At 38.7% G+C, this 19143-nt stretch overlaps 1 protein-coding gene and 1 non-coding gene across 9 annotated transcripts in view; one reads left to right on the forward strand and one right to left on the reverse strand.

Moving 5' to 3' along the window:
* The first annotated feature begins 2993 nt into the window (after positions 1-2993).
* LOC122548709 (U6 spliceosomal RNA) lies at positions 2994-3102 on the forward strand. The gene has a single exon (XR_006311320.1). It is a non-coding gene; the product is annotated as a U6 spliceosomal RNA (small nuclear RNA).
* A 4241-nt stretch (positions 3103-7343) lies between these two features.
* LOC122541537 (putative E3 ubiquitin-protein ligase RNF144A-A) overlaps positions 7344-19143 on the reverse strand; it is a 74353-nt gene continuing 62553 nt past the window's right edge. For all 8 annotated transcript variants that reach the window (XM_043678407.2, XM_043678399.2, XM_043678384.2 and 5 more), the window contains 2 exons: positions 18585-18674; positions 7344-14153 (listed from right to left, as the gene is read on the reverse strand). In XM_043678407.2, the coding sequence (XP_043534342.1) occupies positions 14022-14153; positions 18585-18674 (222 nt within the window). In that variant the 3' untranslated portion in view covers positions 7344-14021. The remainder of the gene's footprint in view (positions 14154-18584; positions 18675-19143) is intronic.

Genomic DNA, 19143 nt, shown 5'->3' on the forward strand with positions numbered 1-19143 from the left:
CTTCCTACTTACCCTTTTATCCTTAATCTATTTGTAAAAGCCTTTTGGAATCTCCTTAACTCTATTTGCCAAAGCTATCCCATGTTTCCTTTTTGCCCTCCTGATTTCTCTTTTAAGTATACACTTACTGCCTTTATACTCTTCTAAGGATTCACTTGATCTATCCTGTCTATACCTTATATATGCTTCCTCCTTTATCTTTACCAAACCTTCAATTTCTTTAGTCATTCAGCATTCTCTATACCTACCAGCCTTTCCTTTCACCCTGACAGGAATATACTTTCTCTGGACTCCCGTTATTTCATTTCTGAAGGCTTCCCATTTTCCAGCCATCCCTTTACTTGCGAACATCTGCCCCCAGTCAGCTTTTGAAAGTTCTTGCTTGATACTGTCAAAAGTGGCCTTTCTCCAATTCAGAACTTCAACTTTTAGATCTGGTCTATCTTTTTCCATCACTATTTTAAAATTAATAGAATTACTCTCCCCCACTGACACCTCAGTCACCTGCCCTGCCTTATTTCCCATGAGTAGGTCAAGATTTGCACCTTCTCTAGTAGGTACATCCAATACTGAATCAGAAAGTTTTCTTGTATACACTTAACAAATTTCTCTCCACCTAAACCCTTAATACTATGACAGTCCCAGTCTTTGTTTGGAAAGTTAAAATCCCCTATCATAACCACCCTATTATTCTTACAGATATCTGAGATTTCCTTACAAATTTGTTTCTCATTTTCCCTCTGACTATTAGGGGGTCAATAATACAATCCCAACAAGGTGATCATCCCTTTCTTATTTCTCAGTTCCACCCAAATAACTTCCCTGGATGCATTTCCAGGAATATCCTCCCTCAGCACAGCTGTAATGCTATCCCTTATCAAAAATGCCACTCGCCCTCCTCTCTTGCCTCCCTTTCTGTCCTTCCTGTGGAATTTGTATCCTTGAACATTAAGCTGCCAGTCCTGTCCATCCCTAAGCCATGTGTCTGCAATTGCTATGATATCCCAGTCCCATGTTCCTAATTATATGTACTGGAAAGTTCCTGCTATGTTGAGCAATACCAGAAGCATAGACATTGGCAATTGAGCAGTCAATTTGGAGATTCTTGCTGAAATTCTTTTGTCTTGTTTCTTTATATTTGACAGTGTCTGGCTTATTGACTGGTTTCTGGCATTCAGGTTAACAAAGTATCTTTTCTTTTTAGTTGCAGTGCAATGATGCCTGATGGTCATCTTTAAGCTGTGTCCTTCAACATACATTAGTATATCAGTCCACTAATGCATACAGACCAGGGGTTGCAATTGACTTTAACCCCCCTTGTGTATATTACTGGAAGGCGAGAGCACATATCTTTCAATTCATATCTTGTCTGGAATATTACTTTAAGAGAGGAATACTCTAAGAGAGAGTTTTCTTGCTGAGAGAAGGTAATTAGATAACCTTACATCATTGCCCTTCGAAATCTAGGTGCCTCTCTTTGAAGTTTCCTCAGCAGCTTATAAGGTGTGACATTCAGGGACTCATTCAGTGAATTCCACTCTGTGAAACTACATTTTTAGCTTGGCCTGGCTTGTAGAGTTTTTTTTGAAGAAGTCTTGCTTAAATTTCAATTTGTCCTTATGATTTTGATCAGTAACTTTACTCCTTTCAGTGTGACTCCCTCACTTTGTCTCCTATTGTAATACACCTTCATTTATACCTTTATGTGGTAGGTTATCAAATACAGCTGTCTAGTGCAGTGTCTCAGACCTCTCTCTCTTTCACTGCTCATTCTAGATTGGCATCCACCCTCTCATTGATGTCAGATTCAGTTGTACCTTCATGATTTACTTGAATCTTACTATAATTAACAGGTCATTTCAGAGGATGGTTATGAATCAACCACATTGTTCACAATACAAGAAATGCAATTTTCTTTTTGTATCCTGTCCAGAAGTGCAAAATTTAAAAAGGACTTTTAAGATACAAGAACAGAACCGAAGCCTTTTACGAGCTTACATTTTAACAGTTGACATGCTATAAGAGAAAAGATTATTTCTAATGAGCAAGAGAACTGAACTTCTGACAGGCAGTGAAGATGTGCCAGCTATTATCTGGAAACAATGCTTTTTAAATTAACAGAAACATTTTTCTAATCAGTTGAAGAGTCAGTTAGAATCTCTACACTGTGGGAGCAGATCATTCAGCCCATCAAGTCCACGCCCACCCTCCCAAAGACTATCCCACCTCCTATGCTTTCCCTGTAACCCTGCATTTCCCATAGCTAAGCCATTTAACCTATACATTTTTGGACTGTGGGAGCAAACCACAGCACATGAAGGACACCCACGCAAAGGGAGACTGTGCAAACTCCACACAGACAGTCCCCCTAGGATGGAATCAAACTGGGGTACCTGGCATTATGAGGCAGCAGTGTTGACCACTGAGCCACCATGCCAACCCAAAAGCTATTATCTTTTAATTAGTGCACTGGAAAAGGAGCTGCAGGACACATATACCGAGGGTGTAAATTTGTAATGATTTTGAGGTGGAATCAGGAAGCATGGATTGAGTTGGGTAAATGGAGATAGTCATCTACAGGATGGAAGAAGAGGGGAGAGAGGAGCATGTCCTCAGGGGCCTCAAGTAGTTTGAGCCTGGATACCACATGCGCATTTCTAATACAGGACCGTATTCAGTGCAATGACCTATCATCATCAGTCATACATTTCATTGAACAATGGTAAAGAAGAAATTTTCGGAGTGTGTGTGGGGGAGGGTTGAGCAGATAAAGTTAGATGCTTAGCACAACTCACAAAGAAACCCTTTAAGCTGCAGTGGAAGTGTCTTTTTAAATTCAAATTGCTACCCTATTTTAAAGAATAACTAGCATCTAATTGATGCTTTCTTGAAAAACTTCCCACTTTCAAGTAATACAATATACACTGAGTTCAAGTACACTAGATATCCAAAGTCCCTCTGGCAGCTATTTTAAATTGGGAATTAGCTGATTTGTGTGAAATAGGTTAACATACAAATACTAAAGTTGGAACGATACAGAGAAGATTAGCATGGCCCCTCCACAAGGATGACTCATAAATTTGTGAAGTGTCCCACAGTTAGGTCCCTCTTGTGGTGCAGTGGTAGTGTCCCTACCCCTGGCCCAGGAGGCCTGGGTTCAGCTCCCAGCTGCTCCAGAAGTGTGTAATGATATCTCTGAATAGGTTGATTAGAAGAATAGGGTAAACAAAAATACAAATGATTTTCCAATTTCAGGCTTAATGACAAAAAACTAGCTTTTCATTTCCCACTATTTTTTCTTTGCAATGTTTAATAATATTAATAATTTTAAACTATTTTGGGGATGCGATAGCCTAGGGGCATTATTGCTAGTCAATTAATCTCGAAACTCAACTAATGTTCTGTGTGCTTGGATTCAAATTTAACCACGGCAGATGGCGGAATTTGAATTCAATAATAATCTGAAATTAAGAATCTATTAACGACCATGAGATGATTGTCAGGAAAAAAAAGCCCCATCTGGTTCACTAATGTCCTTCAGGGAACAAAATCTGCCATCCTTACTTGGTCTGGCCTACATGTGGTTCCAGACCCACAGTAATGTGGTTGACTCTTAATTGCCCTCAGAATTGGCGGAGTAAGCCACTCAGTTCAAAGGCAACTCGGGACAGGCATTAAATGCTGGCCAGCTGGCAATGCCCAAGTCCCACATGTGAATTTTAAAAAGCCAACAATTTGGCAAAAGCAGTGGTGTCCATCTACACAGCCGAGCTAAGATATATTAAATTCATCTAGTCCCATTTAGCCCATCATCACTCTAAACCCTTCCTATTCATAGACCTATCCAGCTGCATTTCAAACGGTGTAATTGTACCAACCTCCATCACTTCCTCTGGCAGCTCATTCCATACACGCACCACATTGTGTGTGAAAAAGTTCCCATTCAGGTCCTTTTTAAATCTTTCCCCTCTCACCCTAAACCTATACCCCCTACATTTAACTCCACCACCCTGAGGAAAAGACCTTGGGTATTCACCCTATCCATGCCCCTCATGATTTTATAAACCTCTATAAGGTCAACCCTCAGCCTACGACACTTCAAGGAAAACAGTCTCAGCTGATTTAGCCTCTCTCTATAGCTCATACCCTCCAACCCTGGCAAAATCCTCATAAATCTTTTCTGAAACCTTGCAAGTTTCACAAGGGTGGCACGGTGGCGCAGTGGTTAGCGCTGCTGCCTCACAGCGCCAGAGCCCCGGGTTCAATTCTCGCCTCAGGCGACTGACTGTGTGGAGTTTGCACATTCTCCCCGTGTCTGCGTGGGTTTCCTCCGGGTGCTCCGGTTTCCTCCCACAGTCCAAAGATGTGCAGGTTAGGTGAATTGGCCATGCTAAATTTCCCGTAGTGTTAGGTAGGGGAGTAAATGTAGGGGTATGGGTGGGTTGCGCTTCGGCGGGGCGGTGTGGACTTGTTGGGCCGAAGGGCCTGTTTCCACACTGTAAGTAATCTAATCTAATCTAATCTAATCAAACTTCCTTCCTACAGCAGGGAGACCAGAATTGCACACAGTATTCCAAAAGTGGTCTAACCAATGTGCTATACAGCCATGACATGACCTCCCAACTCCTACATTCAATGCACTGACCAATAAAGGAAAGCATGCCAAATGTCTTCTTCACTATCCTATCTACCTTAGACTGCACTTTCAAGGAACTATGAACCTGCACCCCAAGGTCTTTTTGTTCAGCAGCACAGCACAGGACCTTATCATTAAGTGTTTAAGTCCTACCCTGATTTGCCTTTCCAAAATGCAGCACCTCACATTTATCTAAATTAAACTCTATCTGGCACTCTTCGACCCAATGACCCACCTGATCAAGGTCCTATTGTACTCTTTGCTGTCCACCACACCTCCAATTTTGGTGTCATCTATAAACCTACTAATCATACCTCTTATGTTCATAATGAAATTATTTGTATAAATGACAAAAAGCAGCGGACCCAGCACTGATCCTTATAGCACACCGCTGGTAACAGGCCTCCAATCTGAAAAGCAACCCTCCACCACCTGTCTCCTACCTTTGAGCCAGTTCTGTATCCAAATGGCTCATTCACCCTGTATTCCATGTGATCTAACCTTGCTAACCAGTCTACCATACGGAAACTTGTTGAATGCCTTACTGAAGTCCATATAGATCACATTCACCGCTCTAACGTCATCAATCCTCTATGTTATTTCTTCAAAGACTCAATTAAGTTATTGAGACATGATTTCCCACGCACAAAGCCATGTTGACTATCCCTAATTAGCCTTTGCCTTTCCAAATACATGTAAATCCTGTCCTTCAGGATCCTTAAAACAACTTGCCCACCACTGATGTCAGGCTCACCTGGCTTTTTGTTATCACCATGTTAGCCACCCTCCAGTCTTCTGGCACCAAACCTGTGGCTATTGGTAATACAAATATCTCAGCAAGGGGCCCAGTAACCACTTCCCTAGCTTCCCACAAAGTTCTAGGGTACACCTGATTAGGTCCCAGGGATTTGTCCAGGTTTATACATTTTAAGACAGCCAGCACCTCCACCTCTGTAATGCAGACATTTTTCAAGATATCTTTATGTATTTCCCCAAGTTCTCTAGCTTCCATATTGTTCTCCACAGTAAACACTGATGCAAGATACTCATTTAGTATCTTGCCCCTTGTCCTGCAGTTCCACACAAAGACCGCCTTGTTGATCTTTAAGGGGCCTTATTATCTATCTCGCTAGTTACTCTTCAGTCTTTAATGTATTTGTAGAATCCCTTTGGATTCTCCTTAGCCTTATTTGTCAAAGCTTTCGCATATTCCCTTTTGGTCCTCCTGATTTTTCTCAAATATACTTTTACTGTTTTTATAATCTTCTAGGGATTCACTTGATCTCTGCTGCTATACCTGACATATACTTTTTTTTTCTTGACCAAAACCTCAATTTCTCCCATCATCCAACATTCCCTACACCTACCAGCCTTGCCCATGTCCTGATCAAAATCTGGGTTGGTTGGTGTAGCATTACAAAGTCCAATTTTTTCTTTTCCTCAGCTGTGCCTCATGTTATTGAATACTGTTACAATTTTTCTGTTTTTAGATTGTATTTCCAGCATTTTCATTATTTCATCAACTGTGTTAAATCAAACACTACAGGTAAGTATAAAATAGACCAATACAAAAATGTCAACAATCACCGTTTATGGGTTGTCTACAGATTGTAATTATTATTTCTGAATAATATTTTCATCCTTGTGGCTTTATTATAGACTCAAAATGTTAGCTGTATTTGAATAGCATACTTCTTGTCCCAAGTTCTTTTGGAAGTTTTCATCCAACCATTGCCCTCTAACATTCAATGGCATTACCATCACTGAATGCCTCACTAACAATATCCTGGGGATTACTATTGACCAGAAACTGAACTGGACTAGCCACACAAATACAATGCTACAAGAGCAGGTCAGAGGGTAGGAATCCTGCAGCGAGTAACTTACCTCCTGACTCCCCAAAACCTGTCCCACCACCTACAAGGCACAAGTCAGGGAGTGTGATGGAATACTCCACATTTGCATGGATGAGTGCAGTTTCAAGCCTAGAAGTTCAATGCCATTCAGGACAAAACAACCCTTGGCATCACAACCACATTCAGTCCCTCCACCAATGATGCTTAGCACCAGTAGTGTGTACCATCAAAAAGATGCTCTGTCAAAATTCACCAATGATCCTTGGAATATACTTCCATACCCACAATCATTACCCATTTAGAATTAAGAGGGTAGCAAATGGGAACACCACCACTTGCAAACTCCCCTTTAAGCCACGCACCATCTTGACTTGGAAATAAATTGTCGTTCCTGCACAGGTTCTGGTCAAAATTCTGCAGTTTCCTCCTTTATGATATTGTGGGTCCATCTACAGCATGTGGACTGCAGCGGTTCAAGAAAGCAGCTTGCCACCACCTTTTCGAGGGCAATTAGATGGGCAATAAATGCTCATCCAGCCCACATGTGATGCCCACATCCCATGAATGAATAAAGAAACTTACCAACAATGAAAGTTGCACTTCCTTTACTGCATAAAATCAGGAGCAATATAAAGTATGCAGCTTTTGGTATGATTGAGGTCTAGGGACTCACTGAAATAGAATTTCATTATTGTTCAGCTGCAGCTAAACACAAGTGGAAAATGACCAAGACCTTGTTTCAGAACTGAGTGTACCACTGTTTCTATGTAGTGGAAACCCCTCAGAAATACTTGATCAAATTTGAAATGCAAAGGTATATAATTAAATTCAATTTTAGCAACACAAAGGAATAATGGGTACTTGCATTCTTTTATTTTAGAAAATGAGATACCAATTATATATTTTTTAAATGCAGGAATACGTTTAGTTATTTACATACAAGTTTCTTCCATGCTTAGCAATACATAGGACAGAGATAACAAGATCTTCAAACATATGAGATTAGGCAAATACTCTGCATTAGCATTCTAGGTTTTATCTACAGGCTCTGCTAACATTAACGGAGTTCACAGAAACATTTTAAGGCATTAATAACTGACCCCTTTAGATTACATACTTAGATTACAAAACTGGAAGGAGAGACCGGGTTTAAGTCACGTGGAAATATCTCAGAAAGGAGGAAAAATAAGCTGAAATTAGTTATACATTCCTTATCGTTAATATAAAAAGACATTAAGACGCGCACAAAAAAAACATTGTTTTGCAACATCTCAGTACTAAACGACAGGCCACAAAGAAATCATTAAACATTCTCAAAACAAGCATTACTATTCTGCTACACTGATTATATAGAACTTAAATAAATGAAAAATGGGCAATTTCAACAATGTAAGATACGTCAATGTTTTTAAAAAGTACTGAGGCTAAATGATGTGGTTTGTCACAGACAACCTTTGTACTTATTTTCCCTAAAGTAATATTTATATTCGATTGTAAACAAAAAAAAAATCCACGACAAATCAAATTGTTTATTACCTATGTGTACAGAAAATACGTTTAGCATAATGACTAAAGAAAACTCAGTAATGCCAGGGGCTTTATTTTGAAGTAAAGGCATAGTTAAGTACTTGGAGAGAGAGAGAAAAAGGGACAGGCAATATTGCTGATAAGCTTAGATGAAATAGACAGTTGAATTGAATGTCTGCTTGTGTTCTGCAAATTGTACGTCTGAAATAGGGACACAATTTCTGAGATCATATGTCCTTTTCAAGATAGGACATTTCCAGAGTAAATGCACACAGGTTTTGAGATCCTGCACAAGTTCCTCCAATAGGTTCCTTTGGTTCTCACTGTAGAGTGGTAATCAAGTGGTCTCTACCTCTGAGTCAGGACGCCCGGGTTTAAGCTCCCTGCTCCGTAGGTTGTATTAACACCAATGAACAGGCTGATTAGAAGAATTTCCAATAGGTTCCTGTTTTGGGTGAGAATTCTCTCAAAATTCTAAAGGCTTTAAAAATTATAGTAGGGAAACATATCAGGATAGATGGAATGAATCATCTGGTTTATGTGATAACTGAGCAGCAACTCCACAGTATATTTTCTACAAATAAAAGGGATTATTTTCTTTGGTGCTGAATGAAGGTGAGTCCAGACCATCACACTGATTTTGAAGTGATGACTAAATGAACAAGTGGGGCCTGGGAAATTTCTTAAGCCCACTTCCTTCATGTCCACTCTCACAATAGTGGATTTTCAGACTCACAATATATTGACAAGCAAGAATTCAAACACTTCACTGTGATTTCCAACTGTATCAATCTGAAGTCATCTACTTGAAAGTTGACTTTCTCAATTTCTTTTTTACTTGTTTTCAGGAAAAAAAACTATATTTTTTCCAAGCACTGGAAAAGAACTGATTCTTACAATGCTGCTGTCAAAACCCAGCCAGCCATTTGTACACATCTTCTTTCTTCAGTGATTTTTTCTTTGTGTTTTGAGTTTTATGATCTGAGGTTTGGTGAAGTGCTGTGCTGAGCAGATTTTCTTACTGGCAGATATCCTAGTTAAGATATGTTAGGTTTTAGCAACTTCCAATTGATACAAATTAATGGGAATATAAATTGAAGTTTTATGTCGCTCCAAAGCCCTACAGCATGCAACTATAAAACCCAAGGAGATTGGGAGGATGCAATTCTGGGGGGAGGGAGGGAGGGCAACATGTTTATGACTCTACAGAGTGAAGTTGAACACGTCCTGTTTCTTATTCAGGTATAAAGCCAGGAAGGGTGGATCTTGATTTGTTAACTTTGAGAGTGATCCTCCTTGGGAGTGTGGCAGCTGCTAAGCTGGAACCCAGGTGCTTTCCAGTTATAGAGATATAAGGAAACACATCAGGAGAACAGACCCTTTGGTCAAACCAGTCCACACTGATCATGTTTCCAAACTAAACTAGCCCCACCGATCTGCGCTTGGCCCATATCTGTCCAATGGTTCCTGTTCATGGACTTATCCAAATGTCTTTTGAATATTGTAACTGTACCTGCATCTACCACTTTCTCTGGCAGTTCGTTCCACACACGAACCACTTTCTGTGTGATAAGGACCCCCCTCATGCCCTTTCTAAATCTTTCTCCGCTTACCTTAAAAATATGCTTCCTAGTTTTGAAAATCTCCACCCTGGGGAGAAAGATCCTTTATCACTCACCTTATCTATGCCCCTCATGATTTTATAAACCTAATACAGTCAGCCCTCAACTTCCTACATTGCAGTGACAAAGGTCCTAGCCTATCCAGTCTGTTTCTACATATCAAACCTTCCATTCCCAGCAAAATCCTAGTAAATCTTTTGAATCGTCTCCAGTTTAATAATTTTGTTTCTATAAGAGGGCGACTAGAGTTTAATTTGGATAAATGAAAGGTGTTGCATTTCAGTATTACAAACAAGGACATGACCTATAGAATTAATGGTAGGACTCTGGATAGTGTTGTAGAACAGAGATACCTAAGGGTTCAGGTACATCATTCTTTGAAATTTGTGTCCCACGTAGATAAGGTGGTTAAGAAGGTGTTTAGCACACTTTTGTTCAATGCTCCTTTGAGTATAGGGGCTGGGATGTCAGGTTGAGGTTGTACAAGACATTAGTGAGGCTTGTTCTGGAGTACTGTGTTGGGCAGTGCATTCACATGAACAGTAGTTGTGGCCTTGTATATGTAAATTGAGCTCTCAACATTTGACCCCATTGCAAGTGTGTTTATTCAAATTCATGGCATAAATTCCCCATGCATGGTTCATATAGCTGTTCTACATCATTAATATTTTAACCAGGGCAAGACTCAAGGCCTCCATTAGGTTTCTAATGCTTTCTAATTTCTTAAAAATTGAGGCACAGGTTCAGATAACATTACCCATTCCACGTTAGAAACTGGAACAAGCTGAATTTCTTCCAAACATTGTGATCTCTAGCTTTACACAATCCTGTTCCTTTCATAAATAACTTTTTTGCTTTTCTGCATTCACATTTTTGTAATGATATATATGTTGGTTAGGTGGGTTAGCAATGGGGAAATTCAGGGGTAGGGTTTGAATTTGGATGGGATGGTCTTTGGATGGTCGATGTGGACATGATTGGCCAAATAGCCTGCTTCTACACTGTAGGGATTTTATGATTCTCCAAATAAGTGTTGCAACTTGTTATTGCAATATTTGATCACATTGTATAACAATAAACAATAACACTTATTGTATAAAGACGGTTCATGGGCAACAATGGAGGTTATAGTGTCATTAGTCCTTTCAGGCCAAAGAAATTATATAAAAAAAAACTTATTTGCAAGATATTGACTTATACAATTCTACCTTGGTAGAGAGAGAGAGATTTAAAAATAGATTTAAAAATGTCTTTTTTTTAAAGGATTATTACAATATTTGTCAGGAATCTACGGAAGGAAATAAGATCACTAAATACAAATACAAACATCTTCAAGATTGGTTCAAATTATGATCCTTTTTAATATGCTAATTTAAATCAGCCTTTCTTAACTTGGCTGGTTCAAATTAGGTTTGTACTATGTCTTGGTCAAGGGGAAGCAGATGATCCATCCTGGGGGCAAAACATTTGCAGCCAGCTGAGAAGCAGAGAACGTGTGGGTGTCACAGCCATATCACACTGTGGATGGGCTAAATTAGTGCAGAATTACCCCTCGTGGAGAGAAACTCCCACTCTCTGATCGTGGCAACTTATCCTAAAAAGGCAGTTCAATGTAATCCCTACCCAGATAAACCAGGGGGATGTGGTTGGGAGAGATTTTGACCAGTTTGGGAGATTGGAAGGGTGGATTTTCAAGGTCATGTGGGAGGAAGGTAGCGGCACTATCGTCTGTGGGGGTTGGGAGGAATGTGGTGCCCTTGACATATACATCCTTCCTTCCTTGCATTTGACAAACTTCTCTAAAGAAAAATGGTCTGTTGTCTCCCACCTTCTTGCCACATCAGCCCCATGACCATCTGGTCAGGATAATATTGGAGTCAACTGAACTTAACTCTTATTTATTCACATACAGGAGCTGGTTTGCTGATTTTGACATATGCCAACCTTCATAAGTATGGGGGTGAGGTGAGCTCACGGATGACGGGAAAGGTGCAAGGCTGGGGGCACCCTCCTCATTGGCGGAAGCAAGTAATATCTAGCCCCTTTATAGAACAGTCAGACTAGGTAGTTTCTGTCGAGGGTAGAACCAAAAAAAAATACAAAAATATATCGTAACACAACAGGCATGATCATTAACTGTCTTCTGCTTGCAAAAGGTATTTAGTAACTACTGAAATATGTATTTTGTGTCACTGTAATTTTTAACAGTCTTTTACTATTTGGCATCAAAGGCCAAAACATGGTCTGCATCATGGAATAAATAGGCTGAAACAAAGTGAAATGCCATTCCATCCCTGGGAATGTAATTAATCAATCTGACTATCTGATCAAGTGAAGGCTATCTTTGTGACAGTTGGAGTCAAGGCTCACCTGGTGGAGAACCCCCCCCCCCCCCCAAAAAAAAGACTCAGGGAAATAAAAAATGTAACAAATGGTCTTCACAATGCTACCTTGCTCAGTGCACACTTCTGGATGGTTAATTGAACATTACTAAATAAGAATTCTTTTGGAGAACTGTTCTGACAGCAAGTGAAGACAGGTTTTAAAGCTTCAACACATGAAAGCCAGATGTCCCTGAATACTTTCAAACATTCATTCCGTTTCATATTTCAACTCCACTTTGCAACTGTCCCTCACCTCCTTCATTACCTGGTGCTGAGCTTAATTTATACTTCCTCACAAATTAACTGCTTGTCTACATCTTCCCATTCTTTCATATGACAACAAATAAAATGCTAAGACTCAACTGAATTGAGAAAAAGGCACAAACACAACATGTTTGAATAGCCCATTGCACTTTCGGTACTTAATAAAAACAAAGGACTTTGACTTCTTTCTTGCTGGTGATTGTAACTCATAGTTTTACACAAATCATTATAGAGATTAGTTTTGGCCATTATAATAAAATGGCTTGTAAGGTAGAGATTGACAGCATAGACATATCACAATGTGATGTTAATATAGAGCAAAATTGATAGCAAATAACTGATTGACAATAACACCGAACTTAGTGATTCGATTTTGCTCTTCAATTTGATTTTTATTTTGTAACATATTTATTATCAATTCTTCTGTGCCGGAAGATTTGGTTCATCAAACTAATGGTGAACCATTGGGAATCTTGTCCTCGTCACTCCCTTTCCCTTTAGTTTCTTTTCCCAGTTACTAGTCACTCCTCCAACTCTTCCCCACAGATAAATTAGTAAATTGCAAGGACTGGATTAGGAGAGAAACAGGCTCAAAATCATTGGATGAAACCATTAAGGCAGTGAGAGGGAGTGAGAACAAATGTAACAAAAGTTACAGCTGCAACCCTTGATGCTGAAGTACATGTCCAACATCTAGAATATCAACTGAGACCACATGGTAAGACACATAATATGTTGGCAGTAGAGATGCCAAATCCTACCTGCATCTTGAGAAAATAGCTTGAAATTATAGTCTTAATTGGCTGCCTGCCCCAATGGCTGAGCTACCCATCTTATTCCCATTTCCCTCCTGCAAACGCCTCTCCCCCACCCCAAGGGCAGGAAGGTCTTGGGAATATGTTCTTCCCCCATTTTCCCTGACATTTGCCATGAAACACATCTCTACAGTACCAGGAAACTTCAGCCTTTTATTGCAGGTAACTATTAAGATTCCGCACACCTTTACAAATTTAGAAAGTTAAAAAATAAAAACATATAAAGATGGAGATACTATAGATGGATTCAGGTAAAAAGCAGCTGTAAATCACCTAATAATTAAGAAACATTTAAATGTTTCATTCAAATCAACAAAATGTCTTATGATGGCTTTTATACAGTAAACTAGACTATTGGTCTTTTAGAGTCAGCGATATGTGTGTTTTTTGCAATATAAGAATGCACCTATTTTGATAAATAGATGACCTGACTTATTACAACCTTCTAATCTGACATCAGGTCTAAAATATTAGTGTGCCTTTTGCTTTTACAAAATCTGAAGCAGCTGCTGTGCATTTTCTGTTTAATACAACATTGCACTTTTTTCCATCCTTCATATAACCTATGTTTTGTACTTAAGTGAAGAGCAGTACCTTGTTAAGGATATTGCTTTTTTGAAACCATTTAAATGAGAACTTTTCTGAGCTTACCATTCATATTCCAGAGCCTTCGTGCAGAGTATCACATTTCTGTTCATTAATTTGAATAACTAAATTTGTCTGGGAAACCGGGTTTAAAATTTTGTGTTTTAACTTATGGCACTCTCAGATTCTGGAGTGTGATTAAATGGTGGAAACCAGGAAAGCAAATTTTGGCACTGGGATATATGATGGGCTAAAATAAGACAGTTTAAAATTGCAGTTAAAACAACAAAAATGTTCATTAAATATTGTTGTCCTGTTTCCGAGCATCAGGTCTATGTGGGTAAAGGATCATCATCCCCTTTGTTACATTTGCACTTGCAGCAAAGAACAAATGGTGTGGCCAGTAGGAGGAAAGGTGACGCTACTAACAGCAAAAGACCAAAGCCTGCAAATATTCCAACTACCTAAATGGGGAAAGAAGATAAAAACATGATTATTACACAGTGTAATAAAACTAGAATATTTTCTTTCACCAAAAGGTGATGGATCAATCACAATCTTAAATATTTCATTGAGACAAAGATTCCTTTATTGTCAGAATGATGTATGATTTGTCAGTTACAACAAATAAAAATTGAGACAATTGAAAATGACCATTTACCAAGTGTTGACACTATGGGGAACTTTACAGACAAATCTGTGGGTGACGTGATAAACATCAGTTGGAAATCTTCCTACAAAACTGAGAATTATTATATCAGTACAGTTAGGACTTTAGTAATTGACACAAATCTTTTCCATATTATTCCAACTTTAGAATGACAAGCTTCATTTCTGATTTGAGTGGAAAATACTTTCACATGGAAATAAAAATGACCTGCTGTTCAACAGACCTCAAACTTATCCACCCCCCTGAAACTGCATCAGAGCGCCATGTAAATTCTATCACAGCCATGCAGGTTTTTTTTTGATTCTGTGTATAATTTTAACAGTCAGATTTAAAGTTATATATTGTAGCAGTAGAATACATTTTGAATAGAATGGATAAATACTAAAGTACGCTCAGGTTATGATGACAAAATATCTAGCTTTATAAAGAATCTCAGGTGTTGTAATGTGCAGTGTCACAGTAAAAAGTAAGGGTCGCTGTAGCCTAATGGAACCATAAGACTACCCTCACAATCGAGAGAAACAATTGGCGATGGTTTAAGCTGAGGGTCACCATGCCTCAGGCAAAGCGAAAGGTTGAGAAGCTGAGTCTTTGTTGGTAACTTCAGCCAGCGTGGGAATTCAACCCAAACTCTTGGTCGACTTTGCATTGTAAACCAGCTGTCCAGCCAACTGAGCTGACCAATGCCACAATACATTATGAATTTTCAGTTAGTATGACAAAAACTGGATACACATCATTTAAAAGGCTACTGCCAATTGTGTGATCTCTAGCATTTGAGGTATAGATAATCTTAAATCTTACGCATAGTAATAATTAAATAAACATTCAGAGCTAACCAGCATTTCATATCTCTCTTTGTTTTTGGATGAGCCAACACAAAAAGATTACAGAAGTTCCAGCATGTATATCTATTTCATTCTGGACAAAAGGGCACATTGAAACATAACTTCTGGCAGACGGAAGGGAATGAATACTAATTAGCTTTCAAGGAACAGAAGCACAAACACTACTGTCACAACTACTTTGTTAAGCTCTTCTGTTAAATCCATCCCAACAAACAATTGTTCAGTTCAATCATTCCACTGTAAAAATGACAGATTTTAATCTAAAAAAATGATAACAATGCAAGATGCTGTATTCAGAGTATATACCATCTTTATATGGAATAGGATTTTGAAGTTGTAAGTGTCATATGAGGAGTGGGGTAAGTTAAGACTGTATTTTTTTCCGAAAATAACTATAAGCTGCTTTGCAGACTGAGTTCCAACAAACTAGCTGTAAGTAGTTCAAGCAGCCAAGACAATGAACAAGTATGGCTTGTAAGGAGATCCCAGTCAAGAAACAGACGTCTGACAACCTCTTCAAACCTCAAGCTAGCCAGAGAAATAACCTTCTGGAAATCGTATTACAAGAAATCTCTTGGCCTGCTGAGAATCCTTCGCTTCCCAAGATGCTCATTTGATCTTTAAAGAACATCATTTAAGAAACTAGGTCGGCCACATGAACACTGGAAATTGTAAACAGGATTGTAAACAGGTGTCAACCATAATTTTATAGGATTTTTCTCAATAACCAAACTGTATGTGCATGTCAGCATGCATGTGGAGACAAGTGTGCAAGATAGTGAGTTTTAAATTCAGGACAAGTGTGTCAGAAAAATAACACTCTTTGCTTTAAATTTACAAATGCTTGCTACCACTTTGGGATTCACACTTAAGAGGGTAACAAAAGACACACCTTTTACACACAAAACACAGTTTTACCACAGGCAGTACAGCGAACACAAATTCTGTCCACAACAAGTTTTGACCAAAAATATCTGAACGGCTTCACTGTATTCTATAAAAGATACTGTTGTAAGTACAAAAGTAGAAACAAAATCCATTGCATCAAGAAACCTGTTTGGGAATAACTATGATACGGAATACTCAAGCACAGAGGTTATGCTGACCTGATACCGGACACTGGTTAGACTTCAACTGGAGGATTGCGTACAGTTCAGGGTGCCGCACTTTAGAAAGGAAGTGACCACAGAACACATTACAAGAATGTTTTCAGGGAATGACGAGTCTCAGTTATGAAGATATACTGGGGAATTTGGGACTGTTTTCAATGGAGAGGAGAAGGATAAAGGAGATTTGATAGAAATTTACAAAATCATGGGAAGTTTGGATAGAGTACACAGGGAGAAACTGTTCCTGCTCATAAAAGGATCCAGAAGGAGATAGCATTGAATTAAAGTGATTTTGAAAAGAAGATAATGCGATGTGAGAAAAAAGAAATTTCGCATAACAAGGGATTTGGGTCTGAAATGCAACAAAGGAACAATTGAACCTGGAGGCAGGTTCAATTGAGATATTGAAGAGAGCAATGGACAATGATTTTAAATAGAAACAATGTGTGGGATTATGGAAAAATAGTGGGAAGATGGCATAACATTACACTGCTCATGATGAGACATAATGGGCTCAATAGTCTCCTTCTGCATTGAAACAGTTTTGTTATTTACTGCATTACAGTTTCAAGCCCAACTTATTTATCAGTAGTAACAAAGAGTGGAAAGCACTAAAGTACAGCCAAATCCTTATTTGTATTCAATTAGCCACAAAGTGCAGACACTGAATTTAACAGCATCTGATATGCTTGGTTACAGGGGCATCATTGTTTACGGATTATGATATAGTGCTGAATTTACAGATTGATTATCTAATTGAAGATAGAGACTGAAACTTAAAAGTGATATATTGCTTCAGAATGAGCCAAACTCTTTGTACAATAGAATACTTTCTCAACAAATCACACAGACCTTAATGCAAGTTTTAATGCCCAATAACATCTAAGGTTAGGGAAACGTGGAGGAAGATTTATTTTTGTTATACAGAATTCCTTTCTCCAGAATCTTGCTAAAGTAATGTGGAAAACTGAATTTAAGAATTAAGCCTTATATCTCATAGGAAGTATTAATAGTTTCTAACTATGGGATTCATCATTTTGTTCTCCCCTCTCTAGCCATTGTCCATTAGGGTGAGTGTTAGTGTGTTGTTCTACATTTAACCCTATACAAGCAATATACTTCCTGCTTATCAGAGGGTAGAGAAATTGAAGAAAACAACAGTATCAAAACAATGTGTATAGCTTTTGTTTTCTCTTGGTAAAACTGTAGGATAAGAAATAAGGAGTACTGTGTCTAACACTAGTGTTCCTGTATATTGCTGGTAACTCTGTAGCTCACTCAAGAGGACTCAAGATACCAAATTTCTCGGGAAAAGGAAGTCAAGGATAAAATGCTGAGTATTTCTATCTGATAACAGTCACTTTATCATTCTCTTCGATTTTGATTTCTTTGGGAAGGGAGGAGCAATAGGAGGACAGTAATTTATGGTGAAATTATTGCCCTTTACACCTACTGTTCTTGGGTATTTTTCCAGTGGTTCCTGCAAATGGTACTGGGAGAAAAAAAAGAGTAATAGTAAATTGATGAGCTTCAATGCTGGTGAAATGCGAAACTGAAAATGATTCAGAAAAGATTTACAAGGATGTTTCCAGGATTGGAGAATTTGAGCTACAGGGCGAGGTGAATAGGTTGGGGCTATTTTACTTGAAGCATCGGAGACTGAGGTGTCACCTTTTAGTGGTTTATAAAATTATGAGGGGCATGGATAGTGTGAATAGCCAACATCTTTTTATCAGGTAGGGGAGTCCAAAATTAGAGGGTACGGATTGAAAGCGAGAGGGGAAAGATACAAAAGGGACCTAAAGGACAACTTTTTCACACAGAGGGTGGTGCGTGTCCGAAACAAGCTGCCAGAGGAAATGGTGCAGGCTGGTACAATTACAATATTTAAAAGGCATCTGGATGGGTATCTGAATAGCAAGAGTTTAGAGGGATATAGACCAAGTGCTGGCAAATGGGACTAGATCAATTTAGGATATCAGGTAGACATGGGTGATTTGGACTGAAGAGTCTGTTTCCGTGCTGTACACCTCTATGATTCAGTTATGAGCCCAAACTTGCAAACTAAACGTACCAACCGTTTATTAAGATTGGGCAATAAAGATATCAGAAGCGAGTTTGGTACGGAAATTTGTCCAGAATCAACAGAAACCTTTCATGTAGTTAAAAGCTGCTCTCCCTTTGATCAGGATTGACATAGTTGACACCATTGGATAATAAGGAAATCTATCTCATGCATTGTGATGGAAATAGAATTTTTCTACTAACCTGGGTTCTGTGCCAAATGACAGAGGCACGAGTGTGACCAAGTTTGTTACGGCAAGGTCCTTTATCGTAATGAATTAATAGAAAGTCATCCTGTTTTAAAAGGAATAAGTTCAAGATATTAACATTGCAATCCAGTCAAAATGCACTGAACCTTCGTTCCAAAAGGATCGTCAAAAAGATAGGTTTTCATTGTACAATTTAATTGCTCAAACATTTAAATAGGAAACACTATCCCATCCAAGAAAGGAAAAGGAAACTTTAACCTCAGTAGGCAAATACAATAGATGTTTTTTATTTACAAAAACAAGTCCCAAGTCACCATTTCCTCACAATGTCTTTTTAAAATAATGACATTTACTGGCTGTTTTTTTCCATTTGCCACTGAGAATTTGCTAAAACATAACAACTATTCACTAGGGACAAATAATGGGAAAAAGGTTCCCCAAGAGCCTGCCGTAGATTGTCAATAATATAAAGGCAGCCTCTCTTTGCTGCAAAGTGGATCCACTGTGAAAGCTTCTTTTATGCAGCATCTCACTCGAGCACATCGCAGTCTATT

This window comes from Chiloscyllium plagiosum, unplaced genomic scaffold (assembly GCF_037043375.1).
Source record: "Chiloscyllium plagiosum isolate Xiang-an unplaced genomic scaffold, Cpla_swu_hap1 HiC_scaffold_3, whole genome shotgun sequence".
Classification (NCBI taxonomy): domain Eukaryota; kingdom Metazoa; phylum Chordata; class Chondrichthyes; order Orectolobiformes; family Hemiscylliidae; genus Chiloscyllium; species Chiloscyllium plagiosum.